Source organism: Calonectris borealis, chromosome 14 (genome assembly GCF_964195595.1).
Source record: "Calonectris borealis chromosome 14, bCalBor7.hap1.2, whole genome shotgun sequence".
NCBI classification, from domain to species: Eukaryota; Metazoa; Chordata; class Aves; order Procellariiformes; family Procellariidae; genus Calonectris; species Calonectris borealis.
In genome coordinates, this window is record NC_134325.1 from 3,252,519 (window position 1) to 3,271,492 (window position 18,974).

Here is an 18,974-nt window from a genome sequence, read left to right on the forward strand (position 1 = left end):
GTATTGCACACTGCCATGGTCTGACATGACTCTCCTGTACAGAATTCTGAGATTGTACTATACTGTAAGTTGATGTGATGAAAGAAAGTTGTTGCTGAAAAATAAACACAAAGGAAAGAAATTCAGAAGTAAAATACTTTCAAACACTGGTTCTCCTCCAGACAATTATTTAAATAGAGCAAGTGAAGTGACCTCAGAGTCCTGAGCTTGCATACAAATTTAAACATGATTTAGCTAAATGAGTCTAATAATGAAGTGCAAAACAAAGAGGTACATAGAATGAAAGCTCTTGTTTTGATTTAAGATGAAAGCACCATGATGCATCAGCTCTTATTACTCACTAAGCAGCAAGACTGGAAAGTGTCTCCGTCATCAGCCTCACCTTCACAGTAGAATACTCTACTACAAGCTGAAGGCAAACAATTTGCTATGTTCTTTTGAAGTCAGATTTAAAATCTACAGTGGCTAGAAAACAGCATTAATAGTTCTCATGACTTATCTCTTTTTAAAAAAACAGCATGAAAACTAGTACACTTCTACTTTTTAAAAATCTCCTGAGATAATTTAACATCTTAATACTCCTCAAGGGGCACCTCACTTTTTCTTAATGAGTCTCTGTAAACTTTCTTAGTGTGCAGTTTAAAGTAGTTTCTTGCTACTACCACATGCTGTTAAAAATGTAAACAAGACTGGGTCATAGCTGCAGGGTAGCACTGGCAGATGAAGCAGAAGCACAGGAAAGTACTGTAAATCAGAACCGAGATGCACAGATACAGCATTCAGTCACAGTAGTCAGTCATGTCTCCGAGTTCCAGCTTGACTACAGCTTAAATTCACAGTAATTCCACCAAAGCTTGGAAGGAGCGGGGAGAACCAAAAGACTTTAAAACTTCTGTCTTTAAGCATAACTTGCTTTACAAACAAGTCTTAATAAGCCACCATTTTTACAATGCTCCTGCAAGACCAATAGCTTGAGTCAGAAACGTGCTGAACCAGCCGGTTTAGCAAACAGTCAAAGGGAATCTGATGGTTCTCAACACAGCAGCAAAAACTTTAATGCCCTCGGTGCCACAGTGAGCGAGCTGGAAGGAGGAAACGCATCGAGGCTTCCATGCTGCTGAGCACAGTTGGTTTGTACGTAAGACAGCTTAATTACTATTCAAGATGTAATAAGATGCATTATGCAGTAATCACAGATAGTCACTGAGTGTTTTTCTAAGCACTGAAAACAGTAAAAAGAAACAGAGCGAATGAATGCCTTCTTGGGTGTGGACAGCAAGCTCAGAGCTGTACGATCACAATACTCACTGTTGCTGGCTAGCCACTCGTTGAGGTCTATTTCTCGTGGTAACATCACTAGCTCCTTAAATTCAAAGTCAGTAATTCTGGATTTTGTGTATTCTGGCTCTAGGTAAAGTTTCTTCTCTTCCGGTGCTGGCTTTTTACCATTTGGCTTTCCCTTGGACTTCCTGCAAGAGATTAAAAAGAGAGAAGAAAGGTTACCTTTACCGTTGATGAACAGCTGCAGAAACCTGAAAGAAGCTGGTTTAATCCAAACTCCATTTGTTTTTACACTGCTCCTCCTGCCTTCCCTCCCCTTCGCTTAACTTTCTTTTATTAAAGCAAAAGATAGTTTCTTAAAAAGTGTGTTTGAACTCAGTCACTGTTTTCAAGCAAGACTGGAAGTTCTGAATGGCATGCGTTAAGAAACTTGAGACTGAGCTACTCCATCTCCATTGCCCTTTTGTCAGTTTAGATTGCCAATTATTGGGAGAGTGACAGTCTCTCTTTACACCTATGAACAGTCGTGACAGCAGAATGGCACCGTGCCTGAAGGAGCTACTCCAATGTGAGTCTACTAACAATCTGCTGCATCATACAGTTAACCGTCACCTGCAAAACGGGCGTTTGAGGGACAGGAGGAGCGGACTGGTGCAAGAAGATAGCTCTCGGTTGGAAAAATGCTCTTTCCGCACAATGCGCTGGCACTGCTCATTCAGAGCTACTCCAGCCCTACGGTCTCTGAGATACCAGATGCCTTCTGGAAGCGACTCCAGCTAGAAGCACTGACAACTACAAGAACTTTCTCAACTCCCAACAGACTTTAGACAGAAAGATCAGAGTTCATTCGTTTCTGAAAATCCTTTAAAATCCGATGCATCATGAAATAACCTTCCATTTGGATTGATAAAAGCAGACAAACCACATTCCATAAAATGCATTCATCTCCACGGCATATTGTGACTTTTCATCTCCCATTTCTAGAGTGTTGGTTGTAATCACTAGGGTTTTCCTCCCACTCTGTTTTTAACATCCTTAAACTGGACTCTCAACTCATAGAATCATAGAATCATACAGGTTGGAAAAGACCTCTAAGATCATCGTGTCCAACCGTCAACCCAACACCACCATGCCCACTACACCATGTCCCTAAGGGCCTCATCTACACGTCTTTTAAATACGTCCAGGGATGGTGACTCCACCAGTATTGACAGTATCCACCCGTATTCCTGGGCTGGGGGTTCATAAGGACTTCTGAGGAAGGATGGTGGGTGGGCACTTTGCTCTTTTAGGCTATGTGGTCAAACAGCTGCATATCCATGTGCTTCTACAGTTAAAAAATCCACCTAACCAGAGACAGGAGATACATTTAATGGTGAGGGACAAGTGCAGTAAGGCAACACTTGCTGTGCATTATCACATGAATACAAGGAGGTGCCAGGATTTTTTAATGTCAGGTTTTCTTGGTTAAAGAGGTTTTTAAGGATCTGTAAAACCAAGACAAGCCCACCTTTGCAGACGACTGCATTAAGTTTGCTGTTGAAACTCATCTAGATCCCACCCAAGGGCAATGGACCTCGCGTTCTGGCTCTTAACACACTTTAAATAATCTTCCCGCTGTGCCCCTGTCTCAGATACATGCAGGCTTGATTTTTGGTGTGAGGATGGGATGCACATCTTTCCTAGGACGGTGTTTGAAATGTCAGTGCTTTCCCAAAGAAAGTATGATTATTCGGATTTCTGTGTTTTTGGGCTCTTCGCTGATCTATTCATTAAACCCGTTTCAGGATGACTCATCGCCCACGTCGTCGGCACTGCAGTAGGGAGAGGCCGAGATTTGCCTCCCACAAGAAAGGAACTCACGAGCACTGCCACTGTTTGCTGTCTTGAACTTGCATTGAGTCCTGTCATACTTCTCTCTAACCAGTAAATTAAGACTAGAGGGACTTTAAGACTTCAGGAAGGCCATCATCAAGGAAAAATCAAGGAAAACTTAGTGACAGCAGCACGATATACACTTACACCCTCACAATGTTTTTACAAACCACAGATGCGCAGAAAGCACTGCAGGAGGTCTCTGGTAGGGAAAAGATGGTCACACTTTATTTCCATACGTTAATGAGAAAGGTGGATTTCGTGGTTAGAGGGAGGACGCCTGTGACATAGAACATCTTCTTAAAGAATACAAATACAGTATGAGAATGAACTAAAAGCAGTATATGTGAAGATTAATTTAGCACATAGCTACTCTCACACATTTCCTGCCATCTCCTTTTTCCACAGCAGCGCATTCCAATTCAAATGAAGCCCGCAAGATTTGTCCTTTACATTTATTTAATGAAGTAACCTGGACTAATTCTCATAGCTGCTCCACAAAGGGATGTTTTAGGACATGCAAAGTCAGATGTTCTGCAGCACAAGGCTCTTAATACAGAGGGGCTGCTCAGTTAGACCAACAGCTCCTGGTTGTCAGCTAACTATTCTTGTCTTCAAACCCTGACATTTGCTAGATCTCATTTGAACCTCGACCATGTAAAAATAAGCTACAGGTCAGAAAGAAAAGTCCATCAAAGCAAGAACTGCAGGAGGCCCTTAAAGGGATTTAAAGAAGCTATGAAAGATATACTTAATTTATGCTTGGGCCCGAGACTTCAGATTTTCACAGAACTTGAGATGACATTCAAGGAAAATGTAATACCATAGAACAATAGTCTCGTTCGATAGTCTGTAACCTGACGTTATAGCAGATGAAGCAACATGTTTGACCTCTTCCTTTTGCAGGAATACCATGTTAAGACTTGAAATTACCTTACCCTGACAGTCAACAGCATAAATCCAGTTGAAACTATGCACTTGGCCCTGAGCTAGTAAAAAATACTCCAGGCCACTGATTTGCTTAATTCCCAGCACAGGCTGCCTTACTCCTACGCTGCTGAAACCAAGCCTGGCACGCTCCATGCAGCACCTTCATACCTGCTGGACCTCTGACAGACAATATTAAGGTCTGTTCAGAATATACTCTTTAGGATTTTTTTCTTCTGGTTGGGTTTAGTGGGTTTTGGGTTTGGGTTGGGGGGGAGGATTCAGGCATTCAAGGATAAGTTGATTTTTTAAGAAAATCATAGTTCCAGTAACAGTCATGCAGAAAATACCTTCAGCTTCAGAGACTGGTTCGACAAACCACATTAACCACACTTGGGGAGAAAAGTTATCAGTGAGAAGTAGTTTGGATAGAACAGAGTTTGTGTCTTTGCTTTACTTCAGGATACTTAAACCAAGGGCCCCAGGTTAGGGCTGTGCCACGTCAGCTAAGAGCAGTCTTCTGAGAGGAGGAGGAGGAGGGGAGAGAGACGAAGAGGTCAAAGACAGTCTGTCATAGAGCCAGGCTGTGGAGGGAAACCACAGAAGGAAGCCAGACGTACGAGGCTGAGGCAAGCCTTCCGTTGAATAGAAATGGATAGTGTGTACCTCATTCTCCCTTCAGCATCTTCTCCCCGTTTCAAGAGAAGAAACAAAAATTCAACACTGAATACATTTCACAAGTTTGCTAATGCAAACAACTATACGTCATCCTTTTACAAAAACCAACCCCCCTCATTTCCACACAAACGTCAGTTCTCTGGTTAGATGAGTACGTGCAGCCACTTTGTGTAAGTCTTTCCACAACTGCCTTGTGCTGGAACTGGAGCACTTGAAACAGAAGCTTCCCGAAGGATCCCATGCTCTGCCCCTTTCCAAAGCTTTGGCTTGGTTTAAAAAAGGATCTGACTCACGGGTATCATCATCACTGAACCTGCAAAATGCCCGTAATCACTGATATCAAAGGGTTTATTCACACCACTGAAACCTGAATGTCAAATCACCATGGGCAGCGCAAACTTCTTTTCATCCTTTTGCAGCTGCTGAGAGCTAAAGCAGAAATTGTTTCCACCAGCAGATTTTCATGACCTGCATGCGGTGCAGTTGGGATACTACATGGCCCAAATATTGTAAGTACAAACTAAAAAAAATTCCAGTCTTAAAAACGTCAAGTTTTGAATTGGACCACACATCTTCCCTCAATTAGGCAGAACTTAGGTTATAAAGTCAGACTTACTCGTATTAATTGAGTCATGCTCAGTCCAGGCTGTAAAACTGTGGGTTTAGTTTGGAAACTGTCAATACTAAAGCATTTTCTTTACAGACTTACAAAGCTGGAGCCTACAGCAGTACGGAGAAAAGAGTTTTAGAAACACGATTACATATGATTAAGAATCAACAAATAATAGTTCCATATTCTAGATAAAACCAAAGCTCATACATTCACAATTACCAGAATTACCAAATAGTGTAAAGTTTAGAAGTTAGCCTCCTTCCTTCTGCTCTCCCCTACCTCCAAGTTCACTGTTGTTTCAAGGACTTGTAAGAAAACACCATCTACCTGGAACCAATTCCAAATATGCAAAGCGAAGCATCCGTTATTTCCTTTCTTGTGAGCTGTTCACGTTCAAGATGCCTTCCTCAATTTTTCATTTTATGTTTAAAGTACACAAACACGAGAAATTGGGTGTAGCCATTTCCGAGATGTCCCAGAACGCCCTTGTAAGTGAAGACTACAGCAGTGAGCATGAAGCGGCACATTCAGCAACAGCTCGTTCGGCCTGCTTTCAATGAAAGGAAAAGTGACACGAACAGTAGAGTTTTACTGTTCTGTTCAGGAAACGCCAAAATCCATGACCTGTAGATGATTACTTACTGGAAAACGTAACTAAATGTCATGTAAGACCACAAAAAGGGCAGTACCTTTCAAAACACTGTTACAGGCACCCTAAAGCAAACCAAAGTCCTGATTCATGTTTACCTCTGTCTTTCTTAAAAAATAAGAGAATTCTACGAAATGTGTCTTAACACGTCCATGTCAGATCAACTGTATATCCAAAGCAGCTGGAGGAATAGGTGTTACGCAGCAGTTCGGTGAAGGTCTGTCAAGAGGTTAGACCAAAACCTGTCTATCAATGCTTAACTGCTAATTAAGGAAAGAAACATCTTTAGGGAATCCAAGGAGACGGCACTCAGCAGTTTTTATTGACGGGCAAACCAGAGTACAAACAAATTCTTCAGATAACTCCCAGGATAGGTTTGTGTTTGGTTTTAGGCACTCGATTGAATATGATGCCACAGGCCAAGTCACACACGCGAGTAAGTTTCAGAGAGGGAAGCGGGATGGGAGATGGCAGAAGAGAGGTCACTCGTCTGAAGTCTTAGAAGAAGGTTCAGCAAACGGGCTCCAGCCAAAGACTGTAGTTCACTAATGCTTCTAGCAGGGCTTCCATACTCAGCCTTGTGTTCAGCTGAGAAAACACCGCAGCTGGAAGTCTGCCTGGGTTTCACTGAGAAAGAGATGTTTAAGACACTCCACCAAGTGACAGGCCCACTGGGCTGTGGTGATTTTTTTCCCTGGTCTAACTGCTTTGTTAAGAGCGAGTAAAACTGCCAATTTCCCAGCTTGTTTTTTTATCCCATCTCAGTTAATAAAGATACTCCTCTAATCTCTCTCTCTCATTTCCTTCTTGATCAGATGCCCAGTAGTTTCTTGGTTTAAAAAACACCCCACACTTTGGAGCATCTTCAAAGCACCATCCAGGTATTAATTTAGTTTTAAAACCATACGAGGAAAGTATTATTCCCGTTTCAGAGCAGAAACTGGCTGTAAGGTTCAAAGTTTATTCATGGTACAAATACTAAAGATGTGCTTCAGTTTAAACTGGTAGGGTTTGTTTGGAAAGAAGCACATGTGAAGCAATCTGATTTAGCTGAAGAAGTATCAAAGCACAATGTCCGCTATGTGGACATGCTTCGTAACCTGACGTAGTTCACATCACTTTGGTACAAACCAGGCATCCATGGTTTTGGTCATGAGAATCTCATTTATTACAAGGTTGATCACACAGAGGGAATACTAGTGATTTATTAAATGCCAAACTTCCCTAAACTAATCATGCAATTTAAGAGTATCTCTACCAATTCAGGATTCCTTTTTTCCAGAGGTAACCAGCACAGCTATAATAATTTCTTGCTGTCTCCAGCAAGCTGTGCAGTTCCTTACACTGCATCTGAAACCTCTTCAAGGACAAACGATGATGCTTCAATCACCATCTCCTACCCTTCACACCCAACTAACTACCCTTGGGGGGAGTGGCTGTTTATTTTTTCTTTTTAAAATACAAGTCATCCGTGGCTTTTCTCTTTTTAGTGTGGCATATTAAAGTGGGTTTAGCACCAGGTATAGAGTAACTTTAGAAAGTTTAAAAGTTTATTAAAAAAACCTATAGTGGTGAGGAGCAGCGCTGCAGGCAAAACTCCAATCACTTTGTGCCCTCTGGATCACGCACCAGCTTCAGGTTCCAGCCAAGTCTCAAACGCACTGATTTCCATTGGAAAATTGACGGAACAGGTCCAACAGGCTTTACAGGGCAAATCTGTCTCCCTGTTTGCAAACCTCAAAACTCAAGTCTGTGGGGATGAAAATCGCCACGGATTATGAGGGCAAAGATGCTTATTTTGTGACTAATAATATTTTTTTTTTTTAGTAATTGACCCTGTTTCTTACCCGAGGTTAACCGGTATAATCCTAGCAATCCCCAGCGAATTTTGAAGAGAGCACATCTCGACTGCGACAATCCAGCTGTGATGCGTTCAGCCAGCGTGGGTGAGAGGAGAGTAAAAGCCCCACAGCAACGCATGCAAAAGTGGCACAGAAAGAAAAATCTACTTTAAGGAAGATTAAAAAATAAGATGCCCCCAGAAATGTTATCAAATAATATTTACAAAGTCACTTGAGGTTTTGGGAGTTATTTTCAAGTAAACCTTGCACTTTATAATATGTATAGTTCACAATCTGGAAAATTTTGGGGTTGAAATGATACATTCCCAACTAAAACATTTATGTGGAAAACAGTCTCCAACAGCAACACCTCACCCAGGTGTACCTCTACACTACCGAACTACCAGATATATCGAACTATCTTGGCCTTTGATTTTCATCCTGTAATTTTTTCCTTTCTCTTTCAAGTGTCATGTTTTAAAATATCCTCCACTGATGGAAGTATTACAGAGTGAAGTACTCCTGCCAAAACCTACTTTCTTGGTAATCTGAGGATGGGGGTTAGCTTCTTAAAACACAAGCCAACAGAGAATTAGAGAGGCAGTAAGCCAACACTTTAACAGTGTCTTTTAGGCCAATTTTATGAACACTTTCATGTTTTTATATCTTCCAGTGAATAAGGGTTTATAATTCAAAATTAAAGGTATACCAGATATTTTTGTTTTAGCTTCTCTCCTCTTCCCTTCTTTGGGTAAGGAGTCAAATGGGATGTGAGCGGAATAGAAGAGGGAATAAAACACATTAAGGTAAAGAATCTTAATACGCAAGCTCTCTCCCTCTAACGTACTGCCTTTGCAGAGGGGAAAAACCCAAAGATTTCAGCCATCCACAGAAGGCTACAGCTCTGTAAAAAAAAAACAGGTTAGCTTCTCACAGCTGTACTTGTTACCTTTCTGGTTTTTCTGTGGCACTTTACTGGAAAGAAGTTACCAGTTAATTTCTGGTTAGAAACGTTCTGCGTAAGTATGGGAGTCCTGAACCCATTCATAGCAGGAAGGACACAGTTTTATGAGCTAAAATTTAGGAGTCCTAGTGACAAACTCCCACCAAGAACAATGAAGAAGCAGGTTACGCCAGTTTTTCAGGACAGGAACAAACTCTTGAAGACTGTCCAGCTTCCTACCCCAGCAGTCCACTGCCTTTTCCCCTCACTTGAGTACAAGGACTAGAAGCTTAGAGGCGCTAGGCAGCTTAAAAATCGCTTCTTGGCAATTCAACGTCTTTATTTATTTGCATAGCAGGCAAGGAAAGGGCAATAACAAGTTTCATTTGAACATCAGTACAGTTGCCCTTCCTTTGAGAAAAAGCGAGAGACGGTATTTGTATTTCCGTCTTTCTTTAAAACGTACAAGATTAGTATCTCTGTGGAGATTTTTCTGCAATCCCATGTCCTGTTTTAACCCAGATCACTGCTAAGTCTTCAGCTGAAAATGCCGCGTGACAGCACACCCGGAACACAAATCCTGGATGTACATATACACGATCAGGATTGGGAAAGGAGAGAAAAGAACATCAGCATGGGAAGGGACGCTGTGTCAGGTACTGGAAAGCACGCCCAAATCCCAGTGCAGCATACAGTGCAATTGTTCACGGATTGCTGCGGTCAGACGGTTTCTCCAGGGCCTGGGGAAGGGAAGGAGACTAAGCTTTTTAAGAGTCTCCATTCCGATTTCCTCTCACCCCAGGTCTCTGACAGACCCCCCCGACCTCAGTTTCATTCCTCCCCTCCCCTGCCCTGGGTCAGCGCCAGGGCTCGGCTGCTGCGCAGGTCTAAGGGGGCTGCGCAGAATAAAATGTCTTTGGCAGCATTTCTGGCCCTGCTTCTTCATTTTTGTTCTGTTTTTAAAAGTTACTAATAGTTTATTTAAGAGGAGGAGGAAAGAAGAATGTACCCTACATGCCAGGGAAACTTTTTCTTCTGGATTCTCATAGTGGCTCTTTGCCTTAAAAGGGAATCTTTGCTTGGCCTCCGGATGCTCTGCTGTGAACAGTGGGTGCCAAGGCATGGCAGGCATGTTAAGGATGACAAGTGCCATAACGTTATTTCATAATGCTGCTTCTCAACAGAAAGCCCGAAACATTCTCTAGGGCCAAACTCCGTTCTAGCTGGTGCTGCTGGCAAAGCAAGGAGAACCCGGGGCACCCGCACTGGCTGCGTCTCTGTCTCTGGTACGCCAGGCCCTCCTGTGGCCTTTTGTAGGGCTCCCCACCCACCTTCTGGTGAAGGGCCTGGAGCACAAGTCCTATGAGGAGCGGCTGAGGGAACTGGGGGTGTTCAGCCTGGAGAGGAGGAGGCTGAGGGGAGACCTCATTGCGCTCTACAACTGCCTGAAAGGAGGTTGTAGTGAGGTGGGGGTTGGTCTCTTCTCCCAAGTAACAGCGATAGGACGAGAGGAAATGGCCTCAAGTTGCGCCAAGGGAGGTTTAGATTGGACATGAGGAGAAATTTCTTTACTGACAGAGTGGTCAGGCCTTGGAACAGGCTGCCCAGGGAAGTGGTGGAGTCCCCATCCCTGGAGGTATTTAAAAGACGTGTAGATGAGGCGCTTAGGTGGACTTGGCAGTGTTAGGTTTATGGTTGGACTTAGTGATCTTAAAGGTCTTTTCCAACCTAAATGATTCCATGATTTACTTCTCTCCCTCCCTTGCACGTCACCTCCCAGCGCTAGCTCAGTGTTTGCCGTACTGTCTGCCCACAACGGCAGGTCACTGCACATTAACTGCCTCTCAACGCACAGTGCTGAAACTCCCAGGTACTGCTGGTGGCCAGGTACCACTGCTCAGGATCCCCCATCTTCTCTCCAATGCAGCTCTGGGAAGAACGGCTGCAGAGGCAAGGCCAGGCATGCGAACAGCTCAGTTAATGCTACAAAAATGCGCAGAGTGCATTCTTGTGGTAAAACACGCTGGACTAGAGCTTCCCTTCTTCTCTGGGCGTACCTGCCAGAACTCCTCCCCCAGACCGAGAGGAGGTATCCAGCCTCCCTGGTTGCCGTTGGGGAGGGTCTTCCGACCGTATAATCCTTGCACGGGTCCAGGTTCTCCCCCAGTTAACACACTTGGGAGGCTGAGTGGGACAGAGCCCTAGGAACACGAGGGAAGTGATGTCAGATAGGAGACAAATAGATTATTTATTTCTAGGAGCCAGCGATGCAATTTAAAAGGAACCGTTCACTGGTAGAAACACAGAAAATTACCCTACCCAAGCAAATACCCCGTTGTTCTTCATTTTGAAATGTTCCCTTTTACCTTCGTGCCAAAAAGCCCTTATATCCAAACCAGGAGGTGCCAGCATGAAGCCTCAGCAAGATTCATTTCCTAAGCCGTTTACTAGTGTCCAGATTTTTGGTAACTTGGGGATCAGGAAAGAAAAAGGATGCAAATCTTTCCTAATGTTTATTTTCAAGAGCTCTACGTGGAGCCAAATTAGGTAAGAGAGATTCAGTAGGTCATAGATTAACAGTGTTGCAACAATTAATTTATCTCCTGCTTAGAACCAACCATACAGCAGAACACTGCATCACAGGTGCCCAAGTCCTGAGCCTGTGACAGACATGGGGGGTGGTTCTTGGGTTTACTTTTGTTGTTTTTAAGTCTCCGACTGTAGGCGAACTCTGGCTGTCTGACAAAGGAAGCCAAAAACTGAGCAGAAAGAGGGCAAATCCCTGCTTGAGAAGGCGTCTCGTACTATATTCTCCCCTGCTTGCAACTCCTCCTCCCCCAGAACGGCACTCTCAGAGCAGACCCCGGTGCAGGGCACAAGGGGCAGGAGAGGCCATGCCACGCTAACTCTCCAGGACTTCTCTGCCCAGCCATTCATCAGCTCAGCAGCTGAAAATACAGGCTGGAGTTCTGTGTTCTGGGCTTTGTCTTGTTCACACGCAGCTCATTTTAGTCCCCAGGCGCACTCACTCCAAACCCATCAGGCCCGTACACAATACCGAGGTAAGGATGCTCCTGTATCCCTGCCTCCCTTAGAGGAAAAATATCATTTGTATTCTAGCAACACAAATGCTTCCTCATCATCCTCCATTGCTAAATATACTCCCATACTGCAGCTAGACAGTACGAACAGGATTCATTTCACCTAGCCACGGGTATCTGCATATGTAAATGTTTACATCTGAATTGGCTCTCTAAGGACCTTTTAAAGTCAGCAGAGATAAATAGGTTTTTTTCTCTGCTGGATAACATTTCAGTCCAAGGCAGAGATCTATAGTATACCTTAAATTTCTTTAATTTAATTTAATTTTCTTTAATGGCAGATACTGAGCCTGCTGCTGTTACAGATGCTGCGTGCTGCAGTGGGGAGATCTCCCACAGTACAGAGCCATGAGAACAAGTGATCTGCAGCAAGATTTGAAAGCAAGTAAGTTTTGGGGTGGCTTCTAACGCCTTTTTCACATCGATGAAGGCAAATATAGGCCTGTCAGGTTTATTATTATAATACTCAGAACAGTGTTTTTTTCAACACGATTTGAAATTTTGGAGGCCAGAAAAACTGCTTGCAAAGAACAAGTAAAAACTAAAAGAACATAATTGGCAAAAAAGTCCGTATCTCTCTTTCAAGGTTTTTCAACTCAGCAAATTGAAAGAAAATGTAAATGTACTGTAGTAAAAACACAAAAACTTCTTAATTAACTTTATCTATTCCCTGTGTGTTTTCAGACATGTCTATTAACTTAAGCATGGTTTGTTTATTTATTTATTATCCTGTAATCTTCTATTGGAACACATTTAGAATTACTTTGACTTTTGCATCAAGATTAAATTCCAGTTCCGGCAGCAACTGCTCCTCCTGGTTATTCTGATGCAGCCCTGTTATCTTTCTAGAAGAGCACACGCAGTACACTTTGGTCCACCTCTGCGGGGAGGGAGTTCACCACCAGAGCACGTAAACCACTGAAGACACCGTTTGTTATCTTCCAACCCTTATGAAGTTTGTAGAGCTGGCAGATTGCAAAGCTATCTTTTTATTTCTAAACCGAGCAAATTTGATTTGGAAACCTCATGGCCTCGTAAGTGCGGGATTTCACAATGTAGCTTGCACAGAGTTGCTTTTCAGGATAGAACTGTGCTTTAATTGCTGGGAATTATTTCACCATGGCAACCTGGCTTCAGCAGTCAGACTTCTTGCTATATAGCCCAAGATATACAAATGCAGACAGTCTACTCCGCTCAGAGACTACCAGGGTGCAGACAGGTTTGTCTTTGTAAGAAGTGCTTCAGCTTCCTCACTGCCTTTTTGCCTTGCAAGCTCTCTTTGTACAATGAAAAACATTCATCTAACAATACTAAGTAGTTTTAAGTACTACTGTAGCCTAAAGAAAACCCGCAACAAAGGAAATATGTTAGATATGCAGGTCAAGCTCACCACCTTACCCACATACTATGTTTTGGAGGACAGGTACATATAATGCCTAATGTACTTGTAATCCGAATTTTACAATTCTCAACTTTTAAAAGTTTACAAAAATATTTAAAAATATATTTTATAATTATACTGTGCGGTATGAAAGGCGGCAATATGGACTGCATGACAGTCCCCAAACAGTTAATGAGAATACTCACTCCGAGAGCCTGTGCTCTCAACAGATAAGTATTTTTCAACATGGTGCAACATGTCAGCTCGCAGCTGAGCTCAGTCATAGTTGTTGTCTCTCTCCTCAGCTCCCCAGAGGCAAGAAACAGTAAAGTTCTGTCTTTTTACTTCCGGCAGGACTGGGCAAATTACACCTATTTAGGCACAAAAAGTGTCTTGCATTGGAAGGGTAAGTTAGTTATTTTTGTTGGGAAGAGAGTGAAAAACAAATTCATCACCTGCTTTGCTACTACAGTTCCACCTTTGAAAACGTCATCTATATGTAATCACACAGTAGGCAGGACTTCAACAGCTGAATCCTTCACATAAACACATAAAGTCTGGTTTACATCTAAAAAGTGTGGTTTAATAGGACAGAAAAGTGCTAGGGCACACCAGAACTGAGAGTGTGCACAGAAACACAGGTAACAACATAGCTACTTCAAACATCTTAGCTTTTTTGTAGGAGCTTCAGTAAACAATATAAACTCAATTAGATACATAGCAGGGGAAAAAACTGTAATTTGTTTTCACTATTCATAAGCAATTTCGCATGCCTGCACCTGTAAACTCACTTTTAAAGCATTTGCACTAGCACACACATGTGCATCTCGTTGCACTGAGACACACAGCTGTGAGGAATTCAATTACCTGCCCAGTCATTAGTTATTGAACAGGCTGGGCAAAGAAATACCAATGTCAGGAAGCAGCCTCACCTGAAATTTTCATCTACTGTATCAAGCTCCACAAACTCATAGCTTACACTTTAAATTAACTACAGCATTTTAATTAGGAGGGATATTTATTTACTAGAAATTACCATGGGTCAAGGTCAGTTCCCTCTCCATGGCAGTTCTGAAGATCAAAAATGGATCTTTTTTTTAATATTTTGGCTTTAATTTAAACCAAAGTTAGTTCAGGGAAGTCCCACCTCTCCTGGTATGCCTTAGATGAGATCCTGTGATGAGAAACGGTCTTAGCATGAACTATCTTGTTAAACAAAAAACCCGAAATCCATAGAAGGCACAAACTGTGTCTCTCCATAGGGTAAGAAAGAGTTGAAGGTAAAAGGAATCAAAGCATTATCTCAATTAGGTAACTTTCATTAACAAATGATATGTACAAAACATTCACTAATCTAACCATGTAGTTAATTTTTAAATTTTGCGACAGAATGATGCAATGCTCTTTGTTCAGTTTTGTCATCAATAGCACACAGCTGTTTCAGTATTTCCTAGAAAACAGCACGCTAAGGTTTTGCTTTCTGTACAATAGAGGAAGAAAAATCTATTTAAAATACAAACTCCGTGGAATCATGGGTCAAAGTAAAGAATATTTGAATGACTGATTGAAAAAAATAGTAGGGTGGATAATAGTTTAATTACTGGTACAGTTAGATCAGCCACTGTTAATTAGCTCATGAGACAGCAGTGATTCCCAACCCTAATTTATTACTTTTCAGGATACACCAAGGGAGACCGAAAAGCTTAAGTAAAAGCACCTTTACAGATATGTACTGATCCATTAGCAATAAGAAAAACCCCAAAACATAGATATATTCAAACTTCTAGTGTTACCTCCAAAGGCTTGCTGAAATACAAATTCATTCTTTTAATTAAATGCTGCAAGTGCAGCCAAGAAATTGGTTAAGGAAGACTAGTAATTTTCAAAAATAAATATTAAAATCAGATGCATAGTTGTGTGCAGAATTTGTTTCATTCCCTCGGCTGCACATGCAAACGACAAGCAATATCTGTAACTGTTCATGTGGATTTGCAATTAATCAGTTCACACAAGCAGAGACCAACGTCTAAGATTCTTCCTCAAAACCCAATGTGAAGTCATGCTTTTACGCTAGCTTTTGGAACCCAACATCACACCTCGAAACCAGGGATGGTTATGACCAGCTAACTCTCTTCAAACACAGCCCGCATCGCTCGCCTGAGAAGCCCTGTTTCAATTCCTGGCAGCAACCGACAGTTCATACTGGTTTTGCAGAGGCGTAACCATACCAGTCATGCGTAGCTGCGCTAGTCGTTTCACTGCGAAGAAATGAAAGATGGTCCCTAACCAGTGAAGTCTCTCTCAAGAGAGTAGCTTACTATCATTGTTGGGTGATCCAGTTACTTCTCAGTATTTAAGTCTCTACTTCAAAAATCAATAGGAATCCTTCTCAAAAAGCTTGTAACTGAAATCACTTAACAGATGAGTTAGCTTGACTACTAAATAAGACGTGTGGATTTAAAAAAAAGGGCAAAAACCACCACAACCAAACTTTTTGATGTATTTGAATGATGTATCTAGACATGAAAAAAAGCTTTGTATGCTGAAAAACAACAACAAAACAAATATTTCAGTTTCCCCTCTGTCCCACACAGATGGTGGTCTCAAGACCCCCGCTCTCTCTTTTCCCTGCACCAGTTTGTTCTGAAAAAATAAGGCAGGCGCATCAAAACTGGGGACTTTGTATAATGAAGAATCAGCAAAACCTGGTTTATCATAATTTCTTTTCCCCTGTCTTGCCAAATGCATCCTGCTGATTGCCAGCACTTACCCCTGTAAGGCTGTGTTGTTCTGAACCGGGGATTTGTGGTCACATTGGACTGAAGAGCAGATCTGGGTGAGTGTCTGGAGCGTGAGTGGAGCTACCAAGGGCACCTAATGTCATCTCTCCTGTGTGTGAATTTTCGTAGACCACCATGAAGAAGCCAAATTAACTCCATGTACTTTGTATGGTATGCCAGGATTTTTTTTTTCAGGTATTAAACTGTCCTGAAAGTTTTAATATTCTGTCACTACCTGCCTTTCTGAGGACAGCTGCGCTCCCTGCTGATTCTTCCTTTTTTAAAAATAAAAGGAATTACACAGATATCCACAATGTTCCTTTTACCTGGGGAGCATCTGCTATCACCAGCCCCTGCTGCTGAGCAAAAGCACTTCTAAACTTATTTCAGTACCAGACGGAAATGAACTTGGAAAATTAACAGAGCAGCATTTTCTGACAAGCTCAAACAACCTTGCTCCAGTGTTAATGGACTCCATTAACTCCAAGAAGTGTTTTTTTCTTCAGAAAGCTGGAAGAAAGGGTTAATCCACACATCCAATACCCTTCTCTTTCCAGAGACTAGGTGCTGGCAGCTCTTAAAAGAAAAGCAACATCTCATCTTCTCTAACAGCAATTTGCTGAAGTCTTAGTTAAGATGCTGTTGAGCCCCACAGAACCAGGGATTAAGAAAAAGGATTAGAAAACCCCCCTCAACAAAAGAACACTTCATCCAACTCAGTTTTGGTGTAGTCACAGAGATAGATGTACGATAGGGGAACAGATACATTTTGTCTCAGCAATCTTAGACAGGGCAACAACCGGCGGGAGACCACATTCCTAACACCACATCTCTTCAGCAAAGATCAGCAAGAACGGAAAGAGAAAAGCTCTTCTACAGAGGATTTTTTTTTCTCCTACAAACCTATTTGTTAAAGACCTTGGGGTGCAGAGATGGTCTGAGATACCAGAGAACAGCAGATAAAAATTAAGTGTGAAATAGATACTTTCTCCATAAAGAGCAGCACCAGAAAAATGGGCTATTACAAGACAGGAAGCAAAGAGGCAAACCAGGAATTTTAGTCAACTCCCAGAAGGATGAATGTTGCACGCTCATACTTTGCGTGTATATAAACTGAAATCATCTTCCAGGCAGAAACAAGCAGCTAAAATCTGGAGCAAATCCTCTGATGAAACAGACGCATACCAAGGAAACAAGATAAAAGAAGGGTGAATAACTTCAAAAGTTTGAGATTACAATCAAATCTATTCTTCTTAAAACGTCCAGGAGGGATCTTCAGAAAAAAGCAGCATACTTTTGCCCCTAAAACAGAGGAAAATGCTGTTAAACCTTGGGGCAGGTGCCCTTCCTATACCAGCTCTGGAGACACCTTACAGGGTTCTTTCAACACACAGAATAATTTTAGCAGTCCTCTCCCTCTGGCTATCGCTTCACAGGATGTAGAACACGTAACCAAAATACAACTCAATGTTGTAAATACCTCTGAAGAAAGACACCGACTTCTTCATTAAGTTAATATATTGTATGTTGTTCACCAACTTTCATAAAGGCAGCAGGGTCATACAAGTGAACAAAGGAATGGCTATCCCAAAGAAACGGAGGAGCGCACGGCTCACTGGACTGCTAGTGAGACACAGCATCAAGTCCTGACCTTCAGGAGGAGACCAGGCTGTTAAATGGCTTTGACAGAAGTATCTGGCAGCTCATAGTGGGGCTGAACATCAAGCAGAGCACTACAACTTTTGCAGCCACCACCAGAAGACACTTTGCTACCTGCGTACGCTGGAGAACACCCACCTGCGCAAGCAGGGAGAGCCGCCCCGCCGGAGGGCACGTCCCAGCCCGGCCAGTCCCGGCTGGCAATGCCACTCAGGTCCACCTCCACTGCGACCTGCTCTGAACTGAGGACGGGACACTCGAGTCAAAGAACAATCTCCAAAAGCACATCTGTGCTTCCATAGGCACAGAACTACCACAGAGTCCCTCCTGCCTGGGCACACCTTGCCAAAGCAGAAGACGTTACTGCCCCAGAGCGTCCCCGGTCCTTCCCAAGGAGCTGGGTGACAGTCCCAAGAGGCTGTCCTTGAGCAAGGAATCGGCTCCTGTTACAGAAATATTCAGCAAGACACAGCACGACAATTAGTGAAGTCAGTTGCCCTCAACCATAAACATTTTGAACTATTTTGATACAATGGAAAGTTGTGGGAGGGAGAGAGAAAAAGAACGGGATAAAAATAGCTGACATGGTTCTGAAGAGCATTTTGCCTGCAAGCCCCTTCCCTGCACACCGCCCTGCCTCCCTTCTCTTCTGCCTGTCCCCAGACTTCTGCATTAATCAGATTAGCTAATGTTAAACAAGGCTCCTCCTAATTACTTTCTAATACTGTAGACCGGACTAAATTATTGAAAAATGTTTCTACCTAAATTAGGGTAAAATAGGATTGATTTTTTAAATATTTGCTTTAGTCCTGTCGATACACACAAGCATCACGGACAACAGCTATCTTCAGCAATAAGAGTCAAGGCAGTGGAGAAGAGGCAGCCACATCAAACACGCTCTGCTTCTACCCACCTATGTCCCGTTTCATGAACATGTTTAAGACAACTTTGCATGACCACTTAAAAAACAGAATCCAATGTCAAAATTAACCTGGTTTCTTTCTGATCTTGCTATGAATTATTCGAGGAATAGATAAGGCATTTAATTTTTCAAAAACCTGTAAGTGCTGGATGTAAAAATATATAGCACCGTCCAGGATGCCAACACAAACTTGCTAATTTATCTGACTGAAGCAATCATTATCGCACTATCACTGAAAACAAATTACTACACTCTTGAAAAGTACCTGTAAAAATTCCACTTTGTTAGTAATGCCAATGGCACACGTACCCAAAAAGAGCGCGG

At 42.4% G+C, this 18,974-nt stretch overlaps 1 protein-coding gene across 4 annotated transcripts in view; it reads right to left on the bottom strand.

The window, feature by feature from the left end:
* Positions 1–18,974, bottom strand: part of MOB2 (MOB kinase activator 2) — a 120,674-nt gene that overhangs the window by 9,492 nt on the left and 92,208 nt on the right. For 3 of the 4 annotated variants that reach the window (XM_075163007.1, XM_075163006.1, XM_075163004.1), the window contains 2 exons: positions 1,309–1,469; positions 1–94 (listed from right to left, as the gene is read on the bottom strand). In XM_075163007.1, the coding sequence (XP_075019108.1) occupies positions 1–94; positions 1,309–1,469 (255 nt within the window). Of the gene's footprint in view, positions 95–1,308; positions 1,470–7,870; positions 7,942–18,974 lie in introns of those variants that run through there. The other variant, XM_075163005.1, reaches the window with a different exon arrangement.